A 14,909-nucleotide genomic window follows, 5' to 3' on the forward strand; every position below is an offset into this window, starting at 1 on the left:
CAGGACTTTTTCATCTGTCAGTAGTGACCAGCTATGTGATTGGCTGTCCACTTATTGGGACCAAAGCAACATTTTTATGATTAAATTATCTATTTTGTTTGTTTTGTTAATGGGATTACTTGAAACGAGACAAGTTTATTTTTCAACTGTATTTATCATAATTTGATTTTCTTTACCCTCATATATTGATGTCAGTATCACCTTAAATCTCAATGGGCCATAATAATATTATTATTATTATTGGTTATACAAATAATTTTATTTGAAATTATGATCATATCATTATCATAAGAATTGCCAAAAGTACTGTTGTAATGATACATATACATTTTTTGTGTAACTCTGAGTTAAATAACATTTTGGATAAGCTGAGATAGCATTTTTACTTACAGTATTGATAGTGTGATTGGTAATCACATCACTCAAAATGAAACCAACTATTGGGGAATAACAGGTGGTATAACCACAAGCAAACCGACTTATTGTCACTTAACGCTAAACATATCCAGTATATCGTAATTTTATAAATTAATAAAACAACTTGTTTCAGAAAGAGGGCTTGTAGGTGGGCTATATTCACACAGACAGTACAAGAAAAACAATGTGTTTTTTAAACATTAGAGCATGTAAACGTGTTCTAGTAAAAATCCTATATACAAATAAGAATATGAAAATGACTATAATATGGGACCTTTAATTAGCCAACATCAGCCACCATAACACATTGGTCATACAAGACCAAGTGAGGCTAAAGCTGCGAAATGCCTGAGGGTATTAAATAAAATAATTTGAATTTGAATTAGTTTTATTGTTTATCCATTAAATTTCTTGTTTGTAAGAGAAATGTCTTATTTATTCTTTCAGAAATATCCTTTTAATGTCTTTAAATTCTGAAAATCCCCACTTAGCTTGTCTACTTAGCTGTTGTCGCTTAGTAACCACATTGACGAACCACTGCGCAGGGACTACTTTGCTTGGCGGAGGATCAGTATTTCATAGAAAATATGACAATAAAGTTTACATATTTATGAAATAAAACAAAATCGTCTGTTTCACCGAATCTCAGATGATTTTTCAGTCTTTTATATCACCTCTAAGCTCGTGTAGAAACACCTGCAAACCCTCTTTTATCACTCGTGGTTTAAATAAGCCGTTTGACAGGCAGCTGCACGCGACCTTGACATTATGAGTGGGGGGCGTGGCCGGCGGCGCGCGGCGCGGATAAATGGCGGTGAGCCCTCCGCTCGTCCCCCGCGCTCACTTCTCCCCTGAGGACAGACAGACCGAGGTGCCTTCACAAACGGTAACTTATCACTTCTTTTACCTTTTGAGTTTGACTTTTGAGAGCTTAACTTTGTTTTTTATGACACAAACTATCAAAAAACAGACTTTCTTTGGGATGTTTTATTTAAGTCATATGTTTTGGTCTGTGTTAGTGCTAATTTGCTTGTTTGAATAAAATATTTCTGCAGTACTGTTTTTTATTCAAGATTGATATAATGTGTTTTTGTTTCATTTTCAATAAAATATGCATTAAATGTGTCTTAAATTGTTTCCCTTCCAGTGAGGACTAGACCATATCAGACAAAATGGTGAAGATTGGAATCAACGGGTGAGTTTATGCCTTTTTATTTTGATCTAAGTGTTGTTGTGTAGCTGTACTCTCATATGGACTAGTCTTCAGGACGTTAGGGACTGTTCTTTATTTATCAGAGAAGGGGGGAGGGGCTTCTTTTTTTTAGCTGAAAATATCTTGTCCTTGAGCCTCTCTGAGCGACTGGGACAAACAGGTATGATCCTTCCTACAACATAAATTAGTTACTAGATTTTAAAAACTGGCCCCTTGATGGTTAAAAATTAAAGAGTTTAGAAGTTGAAAAAAGCCTTGTTTTTCACTTTATTCCTTCATGCTTGTTAGTTATTTTTGAAAAAAATAATTAAATGTAGAATAAGTTGATTTTGATGAAATTTCACTATTTTTGATTTGGTTGTTTCCTTGTTTTTGTTTTTTCTTCGGCCCACATAACGTATTTAAGGACCGTCGGAAATTCTAAATGGTCAATTTTACTTTTACAGTTTATGGCTATGATAATTGGTGCAATTTTGATGATTTTTCTGTGCTGAAATAAATACAGAAAACAGCAGTTTAAATTTAAAGCCAAAATAAAAAGAGCAAATCCCTCCTCAGTGCTTAAAAAATATTTGCACCACCCCCTGTGCCCTTATAAATAACAAACAGCCCCTTGGAGTCCATCTACTGCACAACACTCAGTGATTCTGCAGAGCTCTCCAAATGGCACCAACTTTTTTGTTGCACTGGAAAATTTAAAATAGGATGCTGAAGAAGCAGATCTGCAGGAGTCTGCAAACAAATAAGGTGGTTATTAACAAAAACATTCATGAAACAGGAGAAAAGTATTTGAGTGTCAAAAACTCTTCCAGTCAGCCGGATCCAAAATCCTCAAGTTGATCCTCGACATATGAAGAAACCTGACACTGTGGCGCCCTGCATCCTTTTTTTGGCATCCTGTGGCTCATTTAGTGGGCAGTTGTCTCATGAGTGTGAAAAGGCTGCAGCAGATCTTAGTTTAGCTGATTTTCCAGTTAAGAACAATGTGATAAGAGGACAAGAGTAGAAAAGCACTCATTTCCTAAATCACTAATATTATGAGCATCCTGTAGTTGTGCGTGAAAGGTCCTCTAGCCTCAGTCAGGACCGGGACAATGTTTCTGTGACCTTCAAATTATTGAGAGATTTTTAATTATTTCACTTTGAGACGAGTGCATAATGGAGTCAGTGGGAGGAGAGGACATTTGAAAGGTGGATGTGATTCAGTGAGGAGATGATTTGGTTTTCTCTAGAGAAGATCATAAATGTATGCTTTATATGGAGAGACATTTGTCCATATCCTGGATTAAATGTTGGTATTTATTATATATCTCAGTATGTGGTATTAAATTTAATATCTTTAGGTTCTGGGCACAAATAACTTTAGTATGTCATCTGGAAAACTGAATTTTCAGCATTTTTGGACATTTTGTGTTTGTTATAGCAATGGAGAAAAAAATAATTGCTTGTTGCAGAAAGTGGAAAAAAAATAACTAGATTAAATATGAAAAATAAAATAAAAACTGTACGGATATTAAATTAACTTTAGGTGTATGAATCGCTGGCTATGACTGGTAATGAGGGTTTTTTAAAGGGTTTCTCGTTTGATAGTCAACCTTAAGTGTGATAAAGTCAAATGAAAGTAACTTGCATCCTTAAAAAGAGAGCATCTTTTTCTCTTTCCACTTTACTTGAGACTCTGTCTTCATCTGAATGCTGGTGGTGGTGGTGATAGGACAGGACTCTGGACAGGACCCGTCTATTCTCCGGTTATTTATAGTCCGGCGGTGTTGTGGTGTCACGGTTGGCCTCCCCTCTTCTTCCACACCCTTCAGACCCCTCCAATCGCCTCCTCTGTCTGTATCGCTGCTCTCCTCAGCTGTCACATTCCTTTTATTCTCCCCTCGTCTATTTTTAACCCTCTAACCTTTCCGCTGAAGTTCAGAGATCATCCCGCCGGCCGTTTAGAGACGCCGCTCCGACTTGGAGATCACCGGCGAAACATTTTCTCGTCCTCCGTGAAGCAGCTGCTGTCGAGCTGCGGGGAGATTTAGCTCCTTGATTCTGGCCTCGCACCAACACCAACACTGAGCCTCAGAAACAGAAGATGGGCGCTGGTCCATTTTGGCCTTCTGGCTGTTTGGTGGCTTCCCAAAACTAACTGAGTGAAAGTCTGATGTCCACTGACAGTTTTCCCTCATGTCCATTCCTCCTGTGAAGGAAGGCAGAAATTTAGACAAAGCGGTTTTATAACTGATAAACACGTTTGGATGTTTTGCCAGTATTTGCCGGGTTTCTACCCACTGACTGCAAGCTGCTTATCAGAAATATTTAACAAAACAACAGTTGGACCCCTAACGCGGCACCACGGCCGCCCACTGCTGCTACATAATTAAATGTATTTAAATACTTAGTCGCCGCAGGTCCTTAAAGTCTTAATTCCACATTTATTAATAAAATACCTTAAGTTTTAAAACATCTTAAATTCAAATTGTTCAAAAACATCATTTTCGTGGCACTGTTCCCGTTAACGGGTCGCTACAAAATGATTAGACCAAACCCATGGAAATACAGCAATAACTCGCTAAAACACATCTGGTTGTACTGTTTGTTGGTGTAGAACAGTTGTCTGCAGCTTGGCTGCCATCCACAACACAATTCAACAGAGAACAGATTTGGGTTTCCACAACGCTCGTCGTTTATTACAAACCACACACCATATTTACAAAGCTACTATTTCATCATACATAAGCATCAAACGAGGACAAGGCGCCATCTAGTGACGTAACTTAGTAATACAATATGTCTCAAAGGTGCATTCCATAATTTCAGCTGTTAAAATATTTAAAAAAACAAACAAAAAACTGCAATCCCCCTTTTTTTCTCAAATTTCCCTTGCAAAGCTGCACATTCTAACTTTGCATACAAGTATTTGCAGACCAGACTTAAAACTGCCACATTTCTCTCATGGACTGTTTTCAGTTTGCAGTCACTGATGCTAAATATTAATTCATCAGATGGAGACATTACTTTCTTTTTCAAAGCTGAGTGCAGGGCAGTTTGTTTGGACTGAAGCTGCACAGTGAGATGCACTGTGGTTTGCAGCTGAGACAGAAATACTGCTGAAGATACTTTGGATTAAAAGACCGTCCTGTCACCTGTTAAACTGCTGTTGCACTTTAGGTTGCATTGCAAAAGTTTGTTTATGGAGTTGCAGCTGCGACCTTCCACGATCAAGTGACAGCCGTGTTACCAAAAACAACTTCCTGGTGCACCCTGACCTTTCTGCAGATTGACGGGGTCTCTTACTGTGGCATGCGGAGCGTGTGATTGTCTGCGTCACAGGGTTCACACTGTCCCATGAGAACATACAGTAGATATGTAATGTGACTCCTGAAGACGTGATGTTACATAATCAGTGCTTAACATGTGAAGCACATATTATACATCACACTGCGGCCCTGTGAGTGCCCTTGAGCAAGGCACTAAACCCCCCTCACTGCTTCAGCCTATCATAGCCCGTTATGCTGTATTGTTATGGCGACACAATGACTTCTGGGACATTTACAGATGTGCGGGGAATAAAGTTACAGATGGGTTTTTTAAATTTCCCAATCAGCAGGTCAGCTGATGCAGTCTGGCTCTTCCTGAGTAAATGCAGTGATGAATGAGTGACGGTGTGCGTAGTGTTGACTGAGGTTAGTTTGCCTGGTTCACTTCGTATTGTCACTAAAGAAAAGTCTGCGTGCCTGCAGCGGCACCGTGCTCATGTCAGACGGCCATTATTTCTGTTGAAACTGAGCAAAGATACACATTTCACCAGTTGAACTCTACTCATGTGGCAACTCTGCTCTCTATACTCCTGACTGAATTCATTTATTATTCTCTCTTTTCTTTTCTTTTCTTTTCTTTTTTTAAATAAAACTTGTGAAACATACAAGCAGGAACAGTGCCCAATACAAACTTATAACCTCCATAAAACCTGGATCAGAATAAGTTTTCTTGTGCTGTGTTTCGACACGTTTCACAAGCAATTCAACCCTTTAAGCAAATTGGTTCAATTTGTTTTGAAAACATGGGAAAAAAGGCAATGAGCAACTAGGTAAGAAATGTCCCACAAATTGAAATAAATTAGTAAAAGGTGACAAGAAATTTGCCTAAAAAAGGATTATTAGAAAATTATCACAAAAAGGGGAAAAAAATGTCAGTTTTCTGTTTTTTATGGCCTTTTCTGCTGATTCCCACCACAGATTCAGCACTGAAGTCTTGAATTGTTTGTCCTCCAGGTGACACCAACATCATTTATCCATCATCTCTACTTTCAGAGATGACCTTCAGTCTGACTCGATTCTGCTCCGACAGCTGAATCTCTCACATACTGAGAGAAAAGGAGACTCTGGCCGTTAACAGCACATCATGTGGCATCAGAATGTGGGCAAACCTCTGCTGGTGGTTTCCATAACATGCCCTCGAAATAGCACGCCATCCTGCATTGGCAGTAAATGCTTTCAGTTGAATCCGCTCTGCCAAGACAATTTTCTCATTTGTAGGTTTTTGTCTCTGTTGGACCAGCTGGAAGTGGTGATGTCATGGTCTCCTTATGCTGCAAGATCTGCTTTTTCATGTGGCCAATATTTGGTTACCTCTAATGCAACAAATATTGCAAAATGTATTTATTAGGCAGTCACAATTATGCTTATAGCAAAACTAGTTCACTAAAAATTAAACAAAAATTTAAATTACACTTGCAGAGGTGTAGAAGCTTAAGTTGAACATGAAAAAAAATCTGTCCACCCCCCACCACCACCTGTTTCATAATGTGAGGAAAACAAAACCCAGGCTCTTGCTGTCGAGCCCTGTCATTGTTTCCAGTGAGGTGGTTTAAACTTCAGCTTGTCATTAACAGTCAGATGGAGGATTTATTAACCATACAAGGACGTGAGAAATGTGACAGTTCTTCTGTTTAACTGCCTTTGAAACGTCACCCGGCTTCAGCCAACGCACTGAGCTTCCACAGGGTTTCAAATATCCTCTAAAGCCGTCAAACTGTGCTTTTATTCTGCACTATTTTACATTTATCATGTGTTAGCAGACCTTAGTGGACTTGGACAGTTTTCTCATAGCATGTTTCTAATTTCCTGTGGTTGATATTTGACCTTTTAACAGTCGGAGGTAACTCCTTCCTCCTCCTGTAGATTTCTCCTCTCAGACTCATTATCACAGCTAAACTCTTGTCTCTTTCCCCCAGTAGTTAATATATAAAATAAAGATCTGTCCTGCTCCTCAGTGAGCGTCTCTGCCCTCTGCTCGCTCCACTCTGCGCTTTCGGGCCCCTCGCTGTTTGACCTGCCGTGACGGCAGCCATATTAGGCGTAAACAGGCTTTTGGCTGCCGGCGCCAACCATTGTTATCTTCAGTGAAGGTTGGCAGGCCTTGTTTGGCTCTGCCGTCCCGCCGTGACGCCCCTGTTAGTTTGTCTTTCAGTGCCACCTGCTGGTCAGAGAGTGCTCTTACTTATCTTTTTGTTTTTTTATCCATTTTTCATGTGTGTTTGTATTTTCTTTCTTTACACGCTGACCCTGCTGTGACCCCGCTGTGATCCTGCTGAGTTTGCCTCTCAATGCTAACTGCATCCTCCTGCATTTCAGATTCGGACGTATTGGCCGTCTGGTGACCCGCGCCGCCGCCAAGGGAGGCAAGGTCGAGGTTGTGGCCATCAACGACCCCTTCATCGATCTGGACTACATGGTGAGAGGACTTTCCGTGTAGTTTCCTCTTTCTGAGGGAAACTGTTTTTTCAAATGGTTCATGATAATTTTACACTCGAGTGTAAAAGGCAAGCATGATTAGTAAACGTAAGCCCTCTGATCATTTTTAATAATTGCAGACGACTTCTGTGAGTTTAATTCCTTACATATCAGCCATGAGGGTAATTTGTAAAATAAAAGTTCCAGGGGAAATTACCCATCACGTTTCGGCAAACATAGAGGTTATGGGATATTATTAGTCCTGTGCAAATCGGCTTCTGTGTGATTGTGTTTGGTTTACAGCTTTTTTTTCTGCATCATGTGCACACCTTGGTCGGACTTTAAATGGACTCGGCTTTCTACACGTTAGTCTGTGTGATTGTGAACGCTCCTCTCATCCTGTCTTCCCCTCCTGCAGGTCTACATGTTCAAGTATGACTCTACTCACGGCGTGTGGAAGCACGGAGACGTGAAGGCCGAGGGCGGCAAGCTGGTTATCGGCAACATGCACATCATGGTCTTCCACGAGTACGGAAACTTTTTTTCAGCTCTACCTTTGAGTCCGTTTGCAGCAAAGTCCAGGTGTTGTCTAACCTTTAATGTGTGACGTCATCAAACAGGAGGGACCCCGCCAACATCAAATGGAGCGATGCTGGCGTCGACTACGTTGTGGAGTCCACCGGTGTGTTCACCACCATCGAGAAAGCCTCTGTAAGTTCACCCACTGATCCCAGGATGATTTCACTGATTCAAGATTATTATAAGACGAGTCATTTCATTACGAAAAAAAAAAAAAATTTTTATTGTTGTTGAAGGATTATTAAACTTGATTTTCACTTTGTAAGTTAGTGATGTGACATTAACATGCAATTGGTTGTCTCGAACTTCACTTGCCTGTAACCCACTTTCATACTTACAAAAATGTCCTTTTTGATTTGTTTTTAATTAATGTAAATTGTTGATGTTGGCAAAAGTGGACCTAGAAAAGTTGGGTACATTTAGTAAAGTAAATACTTTAATTCTAAAACAAAAAGAGAGCTACAAACGCAGATTTTTTTCAGAAATAATGATGTACTTTAAAGCTTCATAATTCCTGTCTTCATTTAAATTGTATTAATATTATCACATTTTTTATTTTCTGACCTTTAACCTCTTGTGTCCCTCCAGGCTCACCTGAAGGGCGGTGCCAAGAGGGTGGTGATCTCTGCTCCCAGCGCTGACGCTCCCATGTTCGTCATGGGCGTCAACCACGACAAGTACGACAACTCCATGAAGGTTGTCAGGTGAGTCGCTGCTGTTTCTGGAGGGAGTCAAGTTTATATTTTTTAATTAGCACAGACATTGACAACAGTGCAGTTCAGCTCCACATAAGAATGAATGCAGATTTGCAACTTTGCATTTTGTGCAGTCACCGCAATTTCTTTGCAAATTGACCGATCATCGTAGTTTCCAGTGAGTTTCACCAATCAGAGTAGTTACTTTGCTGTAAAGATTTCCTAACGTTAATCTTAGTTTCAGTTTATAATGATAAACACAGATCAGAAGTTAAGTTGTGTCTGTTTGGCTGGAGTGACATTGGCTTGTTATCCCGTTAGTTATCAAAAACTTGGTGAGGACAAATGTGAAAATCTGGATTCTTTTAAATCCTCTGCAAAAAAAATCAAATTTCAGACAAAGATGGTCTTTATAAAACATACTAGAGTGTCTGTGCACCAAGCACTACCTTAACTTTATATCATCTGTAACCTGTGCTTTATGTCTTGTCTCCATAGCAACGCTTCCTGCACAACCAACTGCCTGGCTCCCCTCGCCAAGGTCATCAACGACAACTTCGGCATCGTTGAGGGTCTCATGGTAAAGAACTCTGACATTTCACTGATTGAAATTACACGCTGCAGTAACTTCATTTACATCCGGTTTCAGTCTGACACCTTTTATTAAAGAGCATTTAAGGACAGGAGGAAAGGAGACAGAAACTTTTTTTAAGTTTTCAGTCAGCTGATCACAACCGAGTATTTGAAAGTAACCACAATGATCACAAGTTAGAGCGCCAAAAGTGACGCCTTCTGCTGAGTTTACTAAGTCTGAGCAGCAGCCAGAACCCTGAGAGAAAAATGCATTTATGAAGCTAAAACTAGAATTTATTATTTATTATTATTCAGGTAAATTATATTTCCTAGTTTTTAAGAGGTGCCAAAAAATGGTCAGACAGCTTCCTCTATCAGCTGAAATTCATGAACTTGATGGTTCATTATTTCAATTCCTAATTATATAAATACCTGTAGAGTTTTTAGAGCCGCTGTATGAAATAAAATGCTGTGTTTTGTACAAAAGTTTGTACAGTAGTTTAGAGCTCAAGTTTCATCAGAGTATTTCCTAACACACAAGATAATATAACTGTACAGAAATCATGAGTCCATCTTCTAATGTGACCTTTTGTTCCCTCTCGTCCAGAGCACCGTCCACGCCATCACCGCCACACAGAAGACCGTTGACGGTCCCTCTGGCAAGCTGTGGAGGGACGGACGTGGTGCCTCCCAGAACATCATCCCCGCCTCCACCGGAGCCGCCAAGGCCGTGGGCAAGGTCGTCCCCGAGCTGAACGGGTACGATTCACTCTCACCTGATTTTTATGTTGTGACCTGAGTCAGCAAACCCCCGTTCAGCCTGAACACCCGACATGTTGTATTATCCACCTTTGTGAAAGCAAATATATCCCGCAGGAATGTTTTTTGGAAAATCTTTCATTCTGAGGATATGTGTCGTGTGTCTGTGTGGAAAAGAGTGTTTTCTCCACAATCTACAAATATGTTAAAGGGTAACTTTGGCCGTGAAACAGGCTGCATCGTAAACACCACAGGGACATGCAACCTTAATGTACATTCAATAAAAGTGCTTGTTTTTTTGCCACTGACTCTGACTTATATTCAGTGTCTGACAACATTTAAATAAACAGTTAATTTATCTTTGAAAAGGCACTTCATTCAAAGTTGACAGAAACACTATAAAACTCAGGAAAACTGTCTTTTTTCATATTTTGACTGTTTATATTTACTCATTTTCTTGATATAAACCCTATATTCACCCGGTTAGATGTGAAAATGTGCTGGCTCTATGCACGCTAAATTACTGTTTATTTACGTGGAGCCTGCTGGGTTTGGTAACACCGAATTTGGAGCTGTTTGCAGTTCAACATATTACCCTTTCACAAAATGGTCTGTCTCTGTAGGATCTTTTCCGTTATGTTATCAAACTATTAGAATATCATTCTGAGCCTGTCAGTGACAAAACAAAACACTTTAATGGATGCACATTGACCTTGTGTCTCAGGTGGTTACATTGCAGCCAGTTTTTCGGCTGCAGCCTTCTCACTGAATACTCGACCAATTTCAGAAATGTTGTTCCCATAAATCACAAAAATTGGGCTGTATAGAAGGTGCTGTGTTGTAGCTGAAGGGTTCAGTCTCTGGACTGTTTAGGGGCAAAAAGAAAAACTAAATTCACCTGTTACTCCGTATAAATGTTTTTACTTTTTCTCTGACTCTTGATGATCTTCTTCCTGCAGCAAACTGACCGGTATGGCTTTCCGTGTCCCCACCCCCAACGTCTCCGTCGTTGATCTGACTGTCCGCCTGGAGAAGCCCGTAAGTATCATTTTTATAATATATAACTTAAAGCTCTATTATTGATCGCATATTACAGTTTGACCATGTGATTGCTTTACTCAGGAAACAAAATACAGCCGATCACTTCCTTTCCCCTTTTTTACTACGTTTTTTATTTTTCACTTTGGATTTTTGGGTCAAAGGGACAGAAAATCTCCTCCACAGCTTTGTCATTCACAGATTTTGTTATTTAGACTTCCAGATGCGACACGGCTCACACTATATATTAAAAACACAAAAATCCAGCTGTCATTTTTAAAGCTAGATCTCAGTTTTTGTCTACAACGTAAATCTACACTGTAGTTCATTTAAATTGTCTCGTCCTTCAGGCCAAGTACGACGACATCAAGAAGGTGGTTAAGGCCGCTGCTGAGGGCCCCATGAAGGGATTTTTGGCATACACAGAGGACCAGGTACAGACAATATCTCTAATCGTATTCATTATTTATCATTTTTAGAACAGCGCTGGAGTCGATGTCATGTTTAACCCTTTGAAATCTGAGCAAATGGGTTTGATTTCTTTCAAAAACATTTTCTTTAAAAAAAAATGTAACAAGGACAATACCTGAAAATAAGTAAAAAAAAATCCTAAAAACAATATCTACAATTTTTTTCTGTAACATAATTTTAAATATGTGGCTGTGATAATTATAAATATATTTCTTGACATTTTGTCCTGGAATTATTTGAATTTTCCCTTTTTTATTAAACTAATTTTCTTTTTCTTATTACCTTTTACTAATTTCTTGCAGTTTGTGTGAATTTTATTTTGTCAAGTTGTCATTGACTTTTTCCCTTTTTCTCTAAAGAAATCAAACCAATTTGCTCAATTTTCACAGGTTAAATAGCTCGTGAAAGGCGTCTGAACACAGCACAGGAACCTGACATCTATCCAGCTTTCAAAGGGTTAAAGGAGTGTGTGTAGAGCACAAATGAGCCACTAGATGGCAGCACGTCTGTGATAAGTGGCAGATTAGAAAACTTCATATTCACTCCTTTGGCCTCTTGTTTATGTTTGTTGCATGAAAAGAACTGAAATTCTCTATAAACTGAAAAAGTAATCTGCGTTTTTAAGAGAACACAGAAAAATCTGCAGACGTTTGAACTTGTTTGTACTTCGCAGAAATCCTTACGGCCTACATATGACCAGCTTTAGATTTACTGTTGCCTCTTTCTGCTCAGGTTGTGTCCACAGACTTCAACAGCGACCCTCACTCCTCCATCTTTGACGCCGGCGCCGGCATCGCCCTCAACGAGCACTTTGTCAAGCTGGTTTCATGGTGAGTGAACAGTGAACGGCGTGCAGCGCCATCATTTATGTCTCTGAAGGAGTTAAACTTCACAGTAAATGCTGATCAGCTGATGGATCACAGTTTAGATTTACAGTAATTTGGAAGGAGGGATCTACTTTATTTTTCAGAATTGAAAACAGTGAAACACCACAATGATACATAGTTAAGTCATTAATAAACAATAGATCCCGTCTGTGCTGTAATTTGACACAATCTCTTTCACTTTCTGCGAGTTTTAAAAACCCAGTTTCATCACACCAAACACGAAAAATAAAAGTTTGTTTCGATGGTTCTGCAACTGGGATACTTCTCTAACTTTATTGTCCAATCCAATCCAGATTTATTTATAAAACACATTTAAAAACAACCGACTTCAACAAATAGATTAAAAACAATATATTTTAAAAAATAAGTACGTAAAGAAATAATAATAATAAAGAGAAGATTTTTTTAAAAAAGACAATAAAACCACAAGGTGAAACAACAAAACTGTCAACTCTCATACGAGGTTATTCTGACGATAATTACATAAAATTAACTCGATATGACGACGAAGCTGCAGGTGGAGAAATCAGCTGCTTGTGACATTTTGTTTTATCGATCTTCAATATAATCTATAATTCATTCGTTCTTATTGAACAGTTTTATAATCCCCACTCTCTCTATAACCTCAATCTCTTGTTTGCCTGCAGGTACGACAACGAGTTCGGCTACAGCAACCGCGTGTGCGACCTGGTCCTGCACATGTTCTCCAAGGAGTAAAAAGCCCTGCCGTTAACTCAGCGTTCCTTCCCATGATTCCCTCCTCCTTCACCTGTTACTGGATGCCGTGCCATCCGTCCCCGGGAGCAAACATCTTCTGACAAACTGCTTCGACTGGCTGATAACAATCATAATAATTACTATGACAATAAAACCTTTTTATATGATAAAGTCGCCTCTGCTCTGTCCAGCAGTGAGGACCGCAGCGAGCAGCGTTTGTAGAGATGATTTTCCATCACTGAGCTGATTGTTCTGAATGGTCTTGTTGCACTTAACACAATAATAAAGTCCTCAGTTTGTGGAAAGACTTTGAGGTTTTATGATGTATTTTTACCTCTCTTTAGAATATAGGTCTTCTGTTATGCCTCCGCACTTGTAATAGCTGAGGCCCGGGGTGTTACGTTTCCGGGTTGTCCGTCCGCATATCCCGTTCTCGTGAACACAGTGCCTTAAGAACGCCTTGATTTCTTCAAATTTGGCACAAACGTCCACTTGGACTCGACAATGAAATGGTGTGATTTTGGTGTTCAAAGTGACCTTGCATCTTTGTCATTCTCCTGAGTGCAATATCTCAAGAACTCTTTGAGGGAATTCCTTAAAATTTGGTACGAACTTTCACTTGGACTCAACAATGAAGTGATGTGATTTTTGTAGTCAAAGGTTAAGCACTGTGACATTTTATCTTTTTTTATTCTCCTTCAAGTTCTTCAAATTTGGCACAAACGTCCACTTGGACTCAATAATGAAGTAATATGATTGTGGTGGTCAAAGTGACCTTTTATCTTTCTTATTCTCGTGAGCACAATATCTAAAGGACTCCTTGAAGGAATTCCTTAAAATTTGGTACAAACGTTCACTTGGACTTAAGGATAAACTGATTAGCTTTTGGTTGTGATGGGTCAAAGGTCAAGGTCACCGTGACCTCGCATCCATTTCATTCTTATGAATGTGATGTCTCAAGAACATCTTGATATTAAATATTAATAATAATTGGATTTATATGGCACCTTTATAAACAGATGACATTAAAATGTCCAAAATAAAAAAGATTTTAAAAAAGTCAAACAAAAAGTCAAGAACAAAACGCGAACACAAAAGGTCAACAAAAATAAAGCAAATACAACTGATAAAACAGGAAGATCTCAAAGGTCAGTTAAAGTACTTTTTTTTTTTTTAAATATCAGAATAAAAGCAATAAATAAGACATAATATTAGAAGATGAAATCACATCAGTGGGGATAAAACAAAGATAGCTGAAAAAGAGATGAACGACTAAATAAAAAAAATAAATTGATGGTAAAAACGGCATCAGAAGGATAAAGAACAGATAAATAAAGTGAGAGCAGCAAAATGAATAGAGGAAGAGAGATTTTAAAAAAAAGGAGACATCACATAAAGACAAGTATGTAAAAGATTAGGGATGTTTTTAGTTTTTTTTTCTTTCAAATTTGGCACAAACGGTCTCTTGGACTCAACAATGAATTAACATGATTTTGTTGATCAAAGGTCAATGTCAATGTGACCTTTTGAACGTGCGAGGTTGTGATGTAGTTGAAATGATCAATAAAAGGTCCCCAAATGCTGTACAATTTCTTGTTTTTTCGGCCGCTGAGCATTTCTTTCGTCAGATTCCTAAAGCTGTTCAGTTAAACATGCCCAGACAAGTGGCTTTGAGTTTGGTGCAAAATATGAAATGAATTTCTGGGAGAAAAGCCAGAATCTAATTAAGCGGTTAATGAGTCCAACATCATCAGACTGAAACCCAGAGAGAAGAGCAGGACAGATTTTAGGAGGAAGCTGCACAGTAGGTGCAGTTTTCTGGGGAGACATGTCA

At 39.0% G+C, this 14,909-nt stretch overlaps 1 protein-coding gene across 1 annotated transcript; it reads left to right on the top strand.

Annotated features, from left to right (window-relative positions):
* Positions 1 to 1,226: 1,226 nt before the first annotated feature.
* On the top strand, positions 1,227 to 13,383 carry LOC121957567 (glyceraldehyde-3-phosphate dehydrogenase-like). Its single transcript, XM_042506197.1, has 12 exons — positions 1,227 to 1,303; positions 1,565 to 1,612; positions 7,258 to 7,357; positions 7,775 to 7,884; positions 7,977 to 8,067; positions 8,524 to 8,639; positions 9,129 to 9,210; positions 9,811 to 9,962; positions 10,922 to 11,000; positions 11,351 to 11,434; positions 12,204 to 12,301; positions 13,006 to 13,383. Exons 2-12 carry the CDS (start codon positions 1,590 to 1,592, stop codon positions 13,073 to 13,075), a joined length of 1,005 nt encoding a protein of 334 aa, XP_042362131.1. The 5' UTR covers positions 1,227 to 1,303; positions 1,565 to 1,589; the 3' UTR covers positions 13,076 to 13,383.
* Positions 13,384 to 14,909: the final 1,526 nt, after the last annotated feature.

The sequence above is a fragment of the Plectropomus leopardus genome, chromosome 18 (genome assembly GCF_008729295.1).
Source record: "Plectropomus leopardus isolate mb chromosome 18, YSFRI_Pleo_2.0, whole genome shotgun sequence".
NCBI classification, from domain to species: Eukaryota; Metazoa; Chordata; class Actinopteri; order Perciformes; family Serranidae; genus Plectropomus; species Plectropomus leopardus.

Coding starts and splice junctions, on each gene's coding strand:
- LOC121957567 (XM_042506197.1), top strand. CDS start 1,590: ATGGTGAAGATTGGAATCAACGG. Junction 7,358..7,774: donor TCATCGATCTGGACTACATG/GTGAGAGGACTT, acceptor CCCCTCCTGCAG/GTCTACATGTTCAAGTATGA. Junction 11,435..12,203: donor TGGCATACACAGAGGACCAG/GTACAGACAATA, acceptor CTTTCTGCTCAG/GTTGTGTCCACAGACTTCAA.